This window comes from Myxine glutinosa, chromosome 8, assembly GCF_964187855.1.
Source record: "Myxine glutinosa chromosome 8, kmMyxGlut1.1, whole genome shotgun sequence".
Taxonomy (NCBI): Eukaryota; Metazoa; Chordata; class Myxini; order Myxiniformes; family Myxinidae; genus Myxine; species Myxine glutinosa.
In genome coordinates, this window is record NC_136268.1 from 136,490,453 (window position 1) to 136,506,111 (window position 15,659).

Sequence of the window (15,659 nt, forward strand, 5' to 3'; positions counted from 1 at the left end):
CATCTCCCTGCTCTTAAATGTTGTGTGCTCCCAAGTGGTTGTGTGCTTCCCATTCTCTTGTCTTCCGCTCCCTCTTTTTATATATTTTGCTTGTCTGGTTGATTTGTTTGTGAAGTAAATGTCAGCTCTTTCACGAGCCTCGATTCAGTATCCAAAAAAAAAAAAAAAAAAAAATTGGGAATGAAACCAATCCCGAGGCGAGTGTGATACTACCGAGCTATCATGTCAGTCGATTTAGTTTGTATCGGATCCATTTTATAGACATTTAGCTTTAGTTACATCAAATTAGAAGAAGTTTCCTTTGATTGGACATCGTGCTTACTTATCAACCATGTGGGATGTGACGAGCGCTACCCCAATCTCCTATGGATGCAAGTTCTGCGCATGTGCAGACCAAAGCGTCGCCTCCGACCCGGAGGCTTCAGCCTGGCACTCTCGTCAAAAGACAGAGATTTGTTTGGTCATCATTGGTCAAACATCAAATGAAGCAGCCTATCCAGATTTTGGAGGTTTTTTTTTTCTTTCTATAGTCTTTCTTACATGTATGTAATCATGACAGAACAATTTGAAAGAACATATCTTTTTATCCTATCATTAAAAGAATCAGAATTTTTTTGCTAAAAATATACATCAGCATTGTGCAGCTGTCGGTAAATGGTGAGGAACATCTGAGGTTATAAAACTTTGTTGAGTAACTGTCACAGGTAGCTTTATGATTGCTTTGTACATTCGAGAGCTGTATATGCAAGTTACTTGATGAGTTTTTTTGTTTTTTTTTGTCTGTTTTGGAATGCACAGGAAAATATGATTGAGATTACATGCAATGACCGGCTTGGTAAGAAAGTGCGAGTGAAATGCAAGTATCCTTTTTCTGAAGTTTCGATGTCTGCTCAAAGCTAGACTGCAAAGATTTTTTTTTCATTTGGGCCAGACAGTCTTGCCTTTCAGTAAGTGGGTTCTTTCTCATAAGAATGAGTTGCTCCATAATTCTGTCTAAATGGAGTTTACCGTCGGTTGTTTCAGAAAATGCAGGTCTAAAAACGTACACTTTCCGTTTTTATAAGCACTTGTATCTAGCGTCACACATTTTCCTTGTTGGTTTGTCTTTTCTCTTTTTTAACTGCAATCTGTAAAGGCATATAATGGAACTTCTGTCTATATTGCATTTACTTTTATATGAATTATATTTTATAAGGACATTAGTAGAGTGGAAAAATCAGAAAAGGATGTTTTTTGTCCAGGTTTCTCATTTCAACCGAGCGACTGACAAGATGGCCTATAGGTGCGCACACTCGTCTCTGATCTGTCTAGCCTGGGTGTGAATCCCGACACAGGTATAAACTGTCATCCCTGTGTCTCACAGGCAGCGAGATTCATCAATGCGTGTGCCGTCCCTCTGATGGACGTTAAATGGGTGCCCCGCTGCCAGCATTCGTTGGTGGACGTTAAGGATCTCATGGTGTCCTTTGTGAAGAGTAGGCGAGTTATCGGCACCTTGGTCAAATTCCAATTCCTGCCCTAACCAGCAGAGGGCGCTGCATCAGCAGCACAGCTGCGCCCTCAGCCAAATGATGCTACCCCGCAGCCTTGTGCTGCACACGAACGAAGAATATTTCAACCAGAGATCCAATCTTAAAAAGATATATGCTCAGATAGGGACATAAAAACAGGCTAACCACAATTTTTATGGTGTATCCCATCGGGCATAGCCGTTTAAAACAGTGCTTGTCCGCCTGTATGTATGGTTGTAAGTCCCCTCAAAAGTATACCAATCAGAGCTGAGGATCTGGTCACATGACAGAGATTACGTCTGATGTCATTACGGCGGTACAGCGGCTGACTCTCCACACACCGCCATTTTGATTTATATGCCGTTCCTGCCGAATATATCGTCGAACCTGTCATATATCACAATCGCCATGCTCTACCTTCACGTTTTTCATTGTGTGAAACACAAACAAACCGATTGTTAAAATGACCATCAAATATCGAAAGCATCAGCGTTGCGTCTCTTCCAACAAAATGGAACATACCCAACCCTTGTGGGGTATAATCTAGATTTCAGTAGATATTCCCTCAGTTCTGTAAGAAAAACTGACCTCATGGATGTCTGGATTAGTGCTGTTAGCTAGATTCAAAATCCCATCTCGGAACCGTCTCGATAAATTTTCAATTTTCATAACGGGATCTTGGATCGGCTCGGTTCCCGGAAAAGTAAAAAAAAAAAAAAATAATAATAATAATATATATATACTAGCAGAGGTACCCGGCTTTGCACGGGAGTGGGAGGAGGAGGGGAGGGGGAAGAGGAGGGGAGGGGAACGGGGGGGAGGGGGGAGGGGGAAGCGGGGGAGGAGGAGGGGAGGGGGAAGAGGAGGGGAGGGGAATGGGGGGGGAGGGGGAAGGGGGGGAGGGGGGGAGGGGGAGGGGGGGGGGGAAGGGGGGAGGGAAGGGTGCGGGGGGTGCCCAGGGGAAGAAGGGCCCCTCCCCTCCCCCTCCCCCCCCTTTCCCCTCCCCCCCCTCCCCCTTCCCCCTCCCCCTCCCCCTTCCCCCTCCCCCCTCCCATCCCCTTCCCCCTCGTTCCCCTCCCCTTCTCTTCCCCCTCCCCTCCTCCTCCCCCTTCACACCAGGGGGGTTGACTCAGCCTGTCATCCCACCGAGGTCGGAAGTCGGAACTCATTGTCGTCAAATAAATGTAGCCTGTATGTTTCACTCTTTGTCACATGCCGTTGGTCCCATGTCAATCGGATGAAGTTGAAAAATTAACGTTACGAAGGTTCTCTGGGACGTACTGATTCCGAATAATGAAGGTGAAAAATTAACGTTCCGAAATACGCTAATTACGCTAACAGAAGCGCTGGAGGGAGCACTGCGCTCCCTCCCTTAGATTCCCTCCCTCTTCTGCTAGCGCTAATTACGCGTAACACACTCATTTTAAAACCCGAAGTTTTTTTAATTTTAAGGTGTGCTGTAGTCAGAAGCGCTAGAAGCGCTGCGCTCCCTCCCTTCGAATCCCTCTCTCTTCTGCTAGTGCTAATAATACGCTAATTTTAAAACCCGAAATTTTTTAAATGTTTATGTCTCCGTGACATTCCTGGGACCATCCCGAGTCGAACAGTACTTTCCGCTCGCAAATCCGTCCACGGGTTCTCGAGATCTTAGAGATCATAGATAGAGGCCAACTCTACTTTATATATATAGATTTATATATATATATATATAAAAAAAAATTAAATAATAATAAGGCTTCAAAAATAATGGAATTTCATTACAATATATAAACAACAATGAAAAAAATTCATTTCTGATGTTGAGTACTTAAATTCCGACTTAGCTTCCATTTACCGGGATGAAATAAAATACACCGCCTACATGCAGATGATCGGCCACCGACGGGACCGGGTTATCTCATTACAGTTTGTATTGTCGTGTAATTTCTTGCTCGGAATGTCAGAGAGAGGGAGAAAATGTTTCTGCCCAGGCATATTCGAGTCCCGGTTGGAGTTTCATTATCATTTTGTGAGTTGTGATCGCCAAGGGGCTTGCCCCCCCCCCCCCCCCCGTTCCCCTCCCCGCCCCCGCCCGGCAATGCCGGGTACTTCTGCTCGTAAATTATAAAGCACGCGGTGTAGTGATCACCCCCCCCCCCCCCTCCTTATTATGACTCTGTGACTAAAGTAAACGTAATCAACTTATCAGGCCTAAAGTGGAGATAAGATAACCAAAATACTTTCACATTCAAACCGTCACACCAAACCCCGAGGGATTCTTACAATTTATAGATTTTGCGTTGCAATTAAACATAAACGTTCATCAAAAACTCATTTCATAAAACTACATAATGTATTGTACTTGTATTAATACATTGTGTGTAGAATAATCCGTTATAAACGTGTTTTTAATCTAAATAAACATCGTCCCTCCAATCACGGGGCTCGAGCGAGTCACTCGATATTAATGTGCAAAAGACCATAGCAACCACATTCCGTAACTCGTCTCCATGGACGGACAGTGAGCGGGGCGGGGCGAGGCGGAGTGATACAGCGGAAGGATTCAACAGTTTAAATAAAGCCGCGACGCGGCGGATTTTCATTGTGACCTTCATCCTGATTTCGTTACCTCCGCCACCAAAGGTAGATGGAGGTTATGTTTTCACTCCTGTCTGTTTGTCCGTTTGTCCGTTTGTTTGTGAACACAATATCTCAAAAAGTTGTGGACGGATTCGGACGAAATTTTGTGGAGATGCAGCGTGTGTGACAAGGACGACATGATTAGATGTTGGTGAAGATCCGGATTCGGAATTCGGATTCGTTTGCAGTGCATTGTTTGTTGACGAGGGGAAAATCCTTGAACAGTGAGTTTACTTTATCTATCATCGTTTGTGTCAGTTCAGCTGCACTTGCGAAAAATGATGCTTGTGCAGAAGCAGAGTAATGAAAGCAAGGCTCAATAAATGCCTCTATTATGGAAAATATCTGCAAGAAGTTGGAATTTTAACCGGGATTTTTTTACCGAGAAATTGCGTCAATCAATTTATCTCGGGACCGTCCCGAGACCGTCTCGAAAGCCGAAACCGCCGGGATTTCGTCCCGGTCTCGGCTCGGTTGACAGCCCTAGTCTGGATTCCTCCAAATTTCTTTGTTTAATGTTATAAACAGCATTCGCGACTGTTTAAAAAGCTAATCATGTGTGTTTGTGGTTTCTAATATTTTACAAGCCCGGTTAGGCCACTGTTAGACTTTCGGTCTTGTTTTTATTAACTCAATAACATTAGGCTATCAGCTAGGGGGGTCAACCGGTACAAGGTCTGAAGGTGAATATCGGAAAGACGTAGGTGATGGCAAGTGGTAAAGCATGTGGTGAGGTGGAAAGAACTGGGAAGTGGCCCTGTGCTGTGTGTAGGAAGGGTGTCGGAGTGAACTCCATTCAATGTACAATGTGCGCTGAGTGGGTTCATCAAAAATGTAGTGGTCTGAGAGGGTCATTAACCAGTGTGGCAGCTACATTCAAATGTAAGGTGTGCACAGAGGGAGCTGCAGATGGAGGAAATGTTGAGTTGGATCTTGGAGACGGCGTGAAGCTGGAAGGTGTGAAAACATTTTGCTACCTCGGAGACATGCTGAATGGAGAAGGTGGATCAGACTCGGCAACGGTTGCTCGAGTGAGATGTGCATGGAAGAAGTTTCGGGAACTGGGTGGCGTGCTGATGATGAGGGGAGTGTCGTTGAAGCTGAAGGGAAAGGTGTATGCTGCATGTGTGAGAAGTGTTATGATTTATGGGAGCAAGACATGGGTAATGAACGTAGAGCAGCAACGAAGGTTGGAAAGGGTGGAAATGCGAATGGTTCGGTGGATGTGGGGAGTATCGTTGAGAGAGGAAGACAAATGATGAATTGCGAAAGATGATGGGAATAGAGCCTGTGATTGATGCTGTGAAGAGGAACAGGTTGAGATGGTTTGGTCATGTGTTGAGGAAGGATGAAAGTGACTGGTTGAGAAGAGTGATGGAAATGAATGTAGAAGGAAGCAGAGGACGGGGAAGACCGAAAAAGACTTGGCTAAAGATGGTGGAAGAAGAAATGCGGGCAAGGGGATTAACAAGGAGAGATGCAGAAAATAGGGCAAAATGGAGAAGATTGTCATGGGGACCGCAAGGCTAACCCCCGTTCTAGCAGGGAAAATGGCCTTTTAAAATGCATGTTGTTGTTGTTGTTGATAAGAAAGTATCAACAAACAAATGATGTGAAGGACAGGCAGGAATGTGTCACCCAATTTTGTTCTCTTCATTGCGTTCCAACATCTGGACAAAATGTTGCACAAGATTACCCTGCACCGCAACGAAAAGGTGCAAAAATTCATTGATACATTTCCACTATGTCGAAAATACGTGGTGGTGCGATACTTTTTTCCATGTGTATACTTGCAAATCTACTGAATGCCAGTTATTTTCGTGCATATTTTGTGCATAAAGTTGTTGCTATGATGGCAGCCATTTTGTGAAATTGGGCGCCATATTGGATTCTATCTTCTTGGATTAAAGTTCAGATGATGTATTTCATACTTTAAGAGAGTTGTAAAGTCTTAAACATCTCAAAACGCAATGCTATCTATCTATAATTCCAGTAATCTCTGTGTGTATGTATGTATGTATGTATGTATGTATGTATGTATGTATGTATGTATGTCTGTGACCGCTGTTTCTCGACAACCACGGGTCCGATATACTTTAAACTTGCCAGGTATATTGCTGGGGACCCGAGGATGTGCCTTTTCAAGGTTTCATATTAATCGGACAAGTAGTTACCGAGCTATGTCCAAAAAACGATTCAACCAATCAGAGAGCAGCGAGCTATCACGTGTGCCGAACGTGGCGAACAGACTCTGCCTCGGACGGCACATTTGAGAGCGTATTCATTTATTTCACGTTGGAAAACTATGTTGCCGTTAAACTATGTTTTAAAACTAAATAAAACTAATTTGCGATTCATCGTAACTGCGATTTGCGACCTTCCGGACAGTGAAGACTTCACTTCCGGCAGCCAATCACAGAACGCGTTGTTGCGAGCCGAGCCGAGCGCGTGCGCCATTACGGTTCGTAATTCGATTTCTTCCGGAGAAAATAATAATTTCTCGATTTCTTATGCGCATTATTTCTCCCAGAGCGAAGGGCGGAAGCGAAGAGCGTTGTTTTTTTTGTTTACGGGCGTACGGGCGTACGGGCGGGGTAGAGCGTACGGGTAGCGTTTTTTTTTTTTTTTTTGGCAAGGAACGGGCACCCACGTACGGGCATGCCCTAGTTTGTTACAAATTCCTACAAGAATATGAAACATGGTGTTTTTAATAGGAAAACATGCATTTTGGCGGCCATTTTGAAAATGAGGTGCTAACACCCATTTAGCTACATGGTTGAATTTGCTATCACATATTTTCATATTCTAGGGGTAAAGACCTATCCAAAAATCAATATTAGGCTTACTCCCTCATTTTGGTACCAATGGACCCTATTTTGGGAGTCTGGCTGATGGCCTACATGCTCATAACTGGTATTCTTGTTGTTGAAGTAATAATACACTGCTTTAGAGAACTGCAGTACTGCAATTATTTGAACATTTTGCGTACCCTTCCACTTGATGCATTAGAATTTGTTAAAGGAAACCTTTTTCTTCCTTTTAATATTGTGACATGTTTTATTGGCAGGGTCATGTTTTTTAGGTAATGTTGCACAGAGACAGGAAGAAGGTCTTTAGATAATGTTGCATGCCTTCATTTAGTCCGATTTATCACACCATGCTGAATGAGATTATATATTGTTCTTCAAAATGCCTTTATATGATGAGGTTAAATAGTCATGATCTGCTGCTCTGCCTTGTCCACAACACTCCTCCACCGCACTCGATCACAGCCCTCGCTTTCCCAACCCTTGTCCCTGTTCTTCCCAACCCTTGTCGCGCCGACCCTTCCGGTTAAGACCAGGGACCGCGGATGGACCAAACGGATTTAATTGAGGCGACGACCAAACACGGATTGTGCGATGAAACGCGGGAAGAGAAGAAGTGAAGAGGAAGAAGCGGGAGCACGTAAATGTGGAAGGGGAACGAACTCAAACGGGCACAAGATTTGCAGGGAATGGAAAATAATACAAGGGTTTATTAAAATAAAAGGTAGGGACAGGTAAACGCGATACTAATTCTAATTCTAAATTGGGATCCCACACACCAGACTGCAGATACGAGACGAGGGAATGAGTTACCAAAGAAACACGTTCGTCGAGTATTTGTGAAATGGTGCATCCTTATCTGTCTTGTCGTCTTGCGTCCGACGACCAACGTGGCTGGTGTCCGGCCCCCGCTCGTGCGCCACCAGGCCTCGAGCGATCCGCTTGCCATGGCCTCGTCTGTTCAGCGGCACACCACGAGGTCCCTCACTCCAAGCTCCAAAGCACCCAGCACCGCTCCAAGCACCACGCCTCCAACACCCTAAAAGCACCACGCGGCCCAAAGCACTGCCAGCGATCTCCACACGAGGTCCACCGCGAGGAGAGACAGAAGAGAGAACAGCGTCTTGACGAGGAAAGCCACAGGGAGGAATGTGACTGCACCCCTAAGAAAACCCAAGAGAGCTGCTGCTCCGAGCCAAGCGCGGGAATGCCGTGCAGCGCCCCCTTTTATGGCCTGGCCTGTGACGTCAGTCTAAAATGCGCCCTCTGATTGGTCGAGTGCTTCCCGCACCGGTACTGCTCGACCCCCTCCCTGCCCAGCCAACCGTCCTCCCGCGCGTGCCCCCCGGCCTTGCCACGAGGCCGTTCCAGGGCAGCTGGAGGTGTAGCCGGCTGCGGCCCATGCGGCGGTGCCCCGAACTGGCCCCCTGCCCGTTTTCTTCCGAAGTCCTTGTCAGGGAAGGGAATTTAATTACTGTGTGCAATAAAGGGCCTATCTAAGTGTCTACAGGTGTGCGTAGCCATATGGGACAAAGGTTTCATCACCAGGTTTGACACACAAGGGCTGTTATCGTTAATCCCTACAACTACCTAGGACACGAACATCGTGGTATGTTCACAGGTATACTCCCTAACCGACAAACCGGACTAAACACACAGAACTTATTACAAGGCAGATTCCTTATCGTGACAGATGTAGCATGTTACCTATTCAGATCTACCTGACTCTAGATATTGCTCTACCCTTCCGACATTACACAGCCCGCCGCCCCCCCCCCCCCCCCCCACCCCCCTGGAACCGTAGCTCCTGCTCGGTTCACTGCAGGCGCTACCATTCCAGTCTTAACACTTACTGTCTCACACTTAATTAGCCTATGAAATATATCAGGAGGGCTGTGGGAAGTGAGCCGGACTTCCTACCTATTCTCCTTAACATGCTAATCCCCTTAACAATCATGCAATCAAATATTTACAATGATTCAGGTCATTCCTGCGGAGGGAGGAAACAAGGAACACTCAAAAACTAACTTCACCACAAAACTTACCCTTAACCAGAAATTCAAAGCTCTATAAAACATTTGTACAAACCCCGGTCTACAGACCGTGTCCCCCTGTAGATGCCACAAGACACAACCTTACCTGTGGGGCCATCCCAATGCACCCCTAAATTTCCGCGGGCCCTGTCCCAGTGTTACAGGTGAGTGACATGGCTCGGTGGATTTCACCCACATTCATTCAACACAAACCCCTTATCCACTCATTCTCATTCCAAAACTCATCAAGGCATTTCAAAAGTCAACAAAGCACTTACTTCACCCCCCTGGAGGACCATGGCATTGATGTCATATTCATGTGTTGTGCATTTCTTTCTAGGCAGCGGGGAGATACCGCACAACTAAGATGATAGGGGCGCTTCAGGCTGTGGTGCCCGCAGTCCCAAAACAAGTCAACTGACTTACAAGTTCATTGCCCCCCCCCCCCCCCTTTACTTTTGGCCCCGTGGCAGCCCAACAGCCATTTCCGCCGTTACCCCACCGGTGAGGCTCTCCACACACCAGGCTCCGTTGCCTCCTGCTTCCGCGCAGCTCCACGGGTCGCCGGAGGTCTCCTTTACCCCACGGCGCCAACCAGACCCTCCACCGACGAGCTCCAATTTCCAGATACCACTGGCTGCCAGGGGTAATTGCCGCAGAGGGGGGCCGCAGGCATCGCTCCTCAGAGCCTGATCTGTACCTGCGGACACACACACACACCTTCCCCACCCACAAGATCCCAAAACACATTTCCTCCCCCGCTGCCATTCAATTCTCACACATTTCAGATAAGATGGTACCAAAAAGATGTTACAAGAGTTGCCATGGCCTGTCCTTCTGAAATCCCAATTCACAGTTAACCATTCCACATTTTCAAAACACAATAATCACAATAATCACCACTCATTCATATTTCAATTTCCAAACTCACGACCACATAGAAACACATCACCACAACACTAACACAAACGCCACCCACAAGACCCTGTGGCACACATTCCATCCCCCTCCTCACCGGCCGTGTCATCACTCTCACCCGCATCCCAACTCCAAATTACATGTCTCCAATTTACATAGCAAGTCCTGAAGCCTGGGACAGTACAACTCAAAACACTCACCTCAAGTGCAGGTAATTTCCGGTTGGTCAGGTCCAAAAGTGCCATCCACCCACAAAATCCCAAAATTTCTCATTGGGCCTACCAAATTCTTCCAAATTTCACTTTTGTCCCCACTATACTGGCAGGCATGTGGATCCGCATCCAACAGTGATTATCACTACACAACTACATGTGGCTACGACAGCTCCGCACCTCTACCCTGCAAGGGTCATCGGGACAATGTGAGCAGTCAAAACGCCAACATGGCCCATGATTGTCCACAAGGGTGCGACCCACCATCCATCCTTCGGCCCCCCTGCGAGGAACACAGCTGGCCAATGTGGTGAGCACCTTTTGCCACAAACACTACCGCACGCCCAACCTCGGCCCTGGGGGAGACGGTCACAGTGTGTGGCATTCCCCTCACATCACCTACGCCACCCTCATCCCCCAGTCCACAGAACTGCAGCCTCCCAGTGCCCACCCACACTTGACCACACCAAGGTCCAGTCGACAGCCATGCTCCACCAGGAGACCCACCCAGAAGACATGGTCCACACACCTCGGACACGCATAGCACCACGTTGACCCCCAGACCACACAACTACATCCCCATAACCCCGCGTCCCAAATATTGGCACAGTCGCCCCCACAACCAGTTGAAGGCTGTCCTGCTACTCTGTCAATTTTATCACAGCCTCCAACACTTTGGTCTAGACACCTGGATCAATAATGGCATCACTATACAGTGACCACAATGACCTTTCAAAATTCACCCTTAAATTTGCATCTAACCCTCAGATTACCCATGCCAAACATTTTTCACATTTTGCTAAACTCACCAAAGAAAGATGCTTTGCCATACACATGCCAGCCGAGCATTGCCCATATGCTCGGCACGTTACAAATTCCCATTCACACTCACTCCCATGGCTCCCTTCCCAAACCGAGAGCCCATAAATCATAACGGAACATCTGTGGAAGGTCACTCTCACACCATCACGTCCCACAGATGCCCCAATGGTTGTCCGGTAGGCTATATCCATCCCTGTCCATTCGGTTCGACCCGCGTCCATAGCCCAGCGCAGCATGGCAGGTCATCACATGCTGGCTCTCCCAGAGTCTCAGGAGGAGGGTGCCAGGCCGCATGCCTGGGTGGTCACCACATCAGGCCCAAGTTGGCCGTCCGCGGTGCGACCCACAACCCCTCCCCCTAGTGGTCCTCAATAGTGGGGCGGCTTAGCCCAAATATTCAAAAGAATTGTGCATTTTGTGATACAAGCACCAAATTTGGCACACTAGTAGACTATCATATTATGAAAAGATCTGGATATTGGGCCATCTCAGATTCAGAGATTTGATTTTTGCAAGATTTGCAGATTTTGCAAGCTGAGATTGCAACGCCAGGGACGGCCGACTCCTTCCTACGAGCTGCCCACGTCACCCGCACAAGAAGAGCTCATCAAATCACTGCAGCGGCACTGCACATCCTGCAACACCGTGCGTATGAACGCCACTGTATGACATATGCTGATGATGCAGAAGACCTGCCTGAGTTCGAAGACTGGTGTCACCAGAGAGGAGAAGACATTCCCAACTTTCAGTACTGGGCAACTGTGCTGGAACTAGAGATGTTGGTACTGGTCTACGTGCGTTCTCTGCGGCAGGCTTCATTCACGACGTACCTTGATGCCCTGACGGAACTGGTCCCATGGTTCCATGCCTTAGACCACACACACTATGCCAGGTGGGTCCCTGTTCACCTGAGGGACACGGTTGCACTCCCAATGAAGCACCCAGATGTAGCCAGAGAATTCAGGGCTGGCAACTTCACTGTACAGAAGACGAAGAAGGTGTTCTCTTCGATCCCAATCGAATCGAAATCTTGCAAAAATCAAATCTCTGAATCTGAGATGGCCCAATATCCAGATCTTTTCATAATATGATAGTCTACTAGTGTACCAAATTTGGTGCTTGTATCACAAAATGCACAACAGGTTTGCTATGCTGCTACACTACAATAAATGCCATCCCAGGCTTGAAAAACCACCTCGGACCCCCTGGAGGTCTCAACCCCCACCAGACTCCGGTGACCCTGTCGGCCCGAGCCACACGCTCGGGCGGTGCCCCGACGGACAAGGGACGCCACACTCCACCAGACCCCCCCATGAGGCCCAGGTCGTACCATGACACCCATGGCTGGACCCCACGTCCAAATCTCGCCAGAACAGCCCCCCCAGCTTGCTGGCATCCCCAAATTTCGAAAGGGGAAACTTTTCCCCGAGGCCATCCTCAATGACCTCCCCTGGTCCGAATTCCACCGCCCGGGGACCAACTCCAACCAAGGCTGCTCCAAATCAAATTCCCATTTCCATTTAATTTTGTTTTTTTCTTTTAAAAATTTTCACCACCTGTCCCAAACCGCAGCTGCAGGTAACAACTCCCTCAGGTTGTTCTGACCCTCCCTGCAGCTGCTCCAAATTCCCTACAGGGACCAAATCTCCTGAGGCTCTATCTCCCGATTCTTCTCTGTCCGAATCCAGCCCGGAGCCAACACACTCCCCCAACTGGTTCTGTAATTTTGGAGCCTTCGTTACCCAATCAGTTTGCATGGTGAGGGTCCCCTCGGTCACCTCAACCTCCTCCCCCAAACTCCTTTGGGCCTGGTCAACCTTGTCCTCCATGGGACTGTCCCAGGTCTCCAGCCGCTGGGTCACATCATTCTCATCATTCACATTCCCAATCAGTTCTGGCCCTGACAGTTCTTCCCCAATAAATACCCGGTCCAGCTCCATTACCCGGACCCCCAATAATGTTACCCCCTCTTGCTGTCAACCACCGCCCTGGTGCTGCAAGGATTCAAATCCATCCCCCGGTTGGGGTGTTGTGACATCCACCCGGCCCCGATACACCTCCAGACCACGATGTAGGAAACATCGTCCATTACAATTTTCACATTCCCTATTTCCTTCCATTGCCATTCCCGGTGCAATTCCCAATTTGGCTTCCCCCCGTTCCGATTGAATTTCTGCCACCCTTGGCTTCTCCTGGGCCCCAATGGCACCATTCTTTTGTTCTTCCTTCAATTCTTTCGTTTGTTCCTTCAAACTATCACTCATTCTTTTGATTCCTTCCCTAAATTCATTCCCCTGGGACTCCATTTTGTTATTCAATCCCTCAATTTTGTTGTTCAACCCATCCATTTTATCACTCTGAGCATTCATTTGATTTTCCAATCGCTCACTCTGCTCCCTCTGAGCCCTCATACCATCTCTCATTTACCTCATCATTTGTATCCAGTCCTGGCCGGGCATCGGGGCCGTCCCTATGGCGGGAGAAGTTCCACCACTACTCTCTACCCCAACTACCTCCGACTCAACCCTAATGCTTCCCGCATCTTCCATCCCTTCCATCTTTCTCACCTCCTCCATCCGTAAAGAGGAGGTCGCTTTCCGTGCGGCTTTTACAACAGGATCAAATTAAATTTAATGACGCGCCGTTCGCGTCCGATCACCTCCGATCGCCGATGCAAATTTATCACCTCCGACTACAAAAATTTTGTTTCCAAATCCTCCACACTCTTGACACCAAATTTATTACAGAATTCAATCCCACTCCTGACTACCAGTTGTCGCGCGGACCTTTCCGGTTAAGACCAGGGACGACGGTTGGACCAAACGGATTTAATTGAGGTGACGTCCAAACACGGATTGTGCGATCAAACGCGGGAAGAGAAGAAGGGAAGAGGAAGAAGCAGGAGTGCGTAACTGTGGAAGGGGAACGAACTCAAACGGGCACAAGATTTGCAGGGAATGGAAAATAATACAAGGGTTTATTAAAATAAAAGGTAGGGACAGGTAAACGCGATACTAATTCTAATTCTAAATTGGGATCCCACACACCAGATTGCAGATACGAGATGAGGGAATGAGTTACCAAAGAAACACGTTTGTCGTGTATTTGTGAAATGGTGCGTCCTTATCTGTCTTGTCGTCTTGCGTCCGTCGACCAACGCGGCTGGTGTCCGGCCCCCGCTCGTGTGCCACCAGGCCTCAAGCGATCCGCTCGCCCTGGCCTCGTCTGTTCAGCGGCACACCATGAGGTCCCTCGCTCCAAAGCACCGAGCACCGCTTCAAGCACCATGCGTCCAACGCCCTAAAAGCACCACACGGCCCAAAGCACTGCCAGCGATCTCCACACGAGGTCCACCACGAGGAGAGACAGGAGAGAGAACAGCGTCCTGACGAGGAAAGCCATAGGGAGGAATGCGACTGCACCGCTAAGAAAACCAAAGAGAGCTGCTGCTCCGAGCCAAGCGCGCGAATGCCGTGCAGCGCCCCCTTTTATGGCCTGGCCTGTGAGTCGGTCTCGGCACGCCCTCTGATTGGTCGAGTGCTTCCCGCACCGGTACTGCTCGACCCCCTCCCTGCCCAGCCAACCGTCCTCCCACGCGTGGCCCCCGGCCTTGCCACAAGGCCGTTCCAGGCCAGCTGGAGGTGTAGCCGGCTGCGGCCCATGCGGCGGTGCCCCGAACTGGCCCCCTGCCCGTTTTCTTCCGAAGTCCTTGTCAGGGAAGGGAATTTAATTACTGTGTGCAATAAAGGGCCTATCTAAGTGTCTACAGGTGTGCGTTGCCATAAGGGACAAAGGTTTGATCACCAGGTTTGACACACAAGGGCTGTTATCTTTAATCCCTACAACTACCTAGCACACAAACATCCTGGTATGATCACAGGTATACTCCTTAACCGACAAACCGGACTAAACACACAGAACTTATTACAGGGCAGATTCCTTATCGGGACAGACGAAGCATGTTACCTATTCAGATCTACCTGACTCTAGATATTGCTCTACCCTACCGACATAACTATGTATGTATATCCCCTCAAATGTATACCAATCAGAGCTGAGGATCTGGTCACATGACAGAGATTATGTCTGATGTCATTACGGCGGTACAGCGGCTGACTCTCCACACACCGCCATTTTGATTTATATGCTGTTCATGCCGAACATATCGTCGAACCTGTCATATATCACAATCGCCATGTTCTACCTTTACGTTTTTCATTCTGTGTGAAACACAAACGAACCGATTGTTAAAATGACCATCAAATATCGAAAGCAACAGCGTTGCGTCTCTTCCAACAAAATGGTACGTACCCAACCCTTGTGGGGCATAATCTAGATTACAGTATGTCTTCCCTCAGTTCTGTAAGTAAAACTGACCTCATGAATGTCTGGATTCCTCCTAATTTCTTTGTTTAATGTTATAAACAGCATTAGCGACTGTTTAAAAAGCTAATCATGTGTGTTTGTGGTTTCTAATATTTTACAAGCCCGGTTAGGCCACTGTTAGACTTTCGGTATTGTTTTTATTAACTCAATAACATGCTCATAACTGGTAGTCTTGTTGTTGAAGTAATAATACACTGCTTTAGAGAACTGCAGTATTGCAATTATTTGAACATTTTGCGTACTCTTCCACTTGATGCATTAGAATTTGTTAAAGGAAACCTTTTTCTTCCTTTTAATATTCTGACATGTTTTATTGGCAGGGTCATGTTTTTTAGGTAATGTTGCACAGAG

General features: G+C 47.7%; 1 protein-coding gene across 1 annotated transcript in view; it reads left to right on the plus strand.

Moving 5' to 3' along the window:
- UBL5 (ubiquitin like 5) overlaps positions 1-15,659 on the plus strand; it is a 46,305-nt gene that overhangs the window by 9,825 nt on the left and 20,821 nt on the right. Inside the window, exon 2 of the mRNA XM_068125250.2 lies at positions 799-860. Within this exon, the coding sequence (XP_067981351.1) occupies positions 799-860 (62 nt within the window). The remainder of the gene's footprint in view (positions 1-798; positions 861-15,659) is intronic.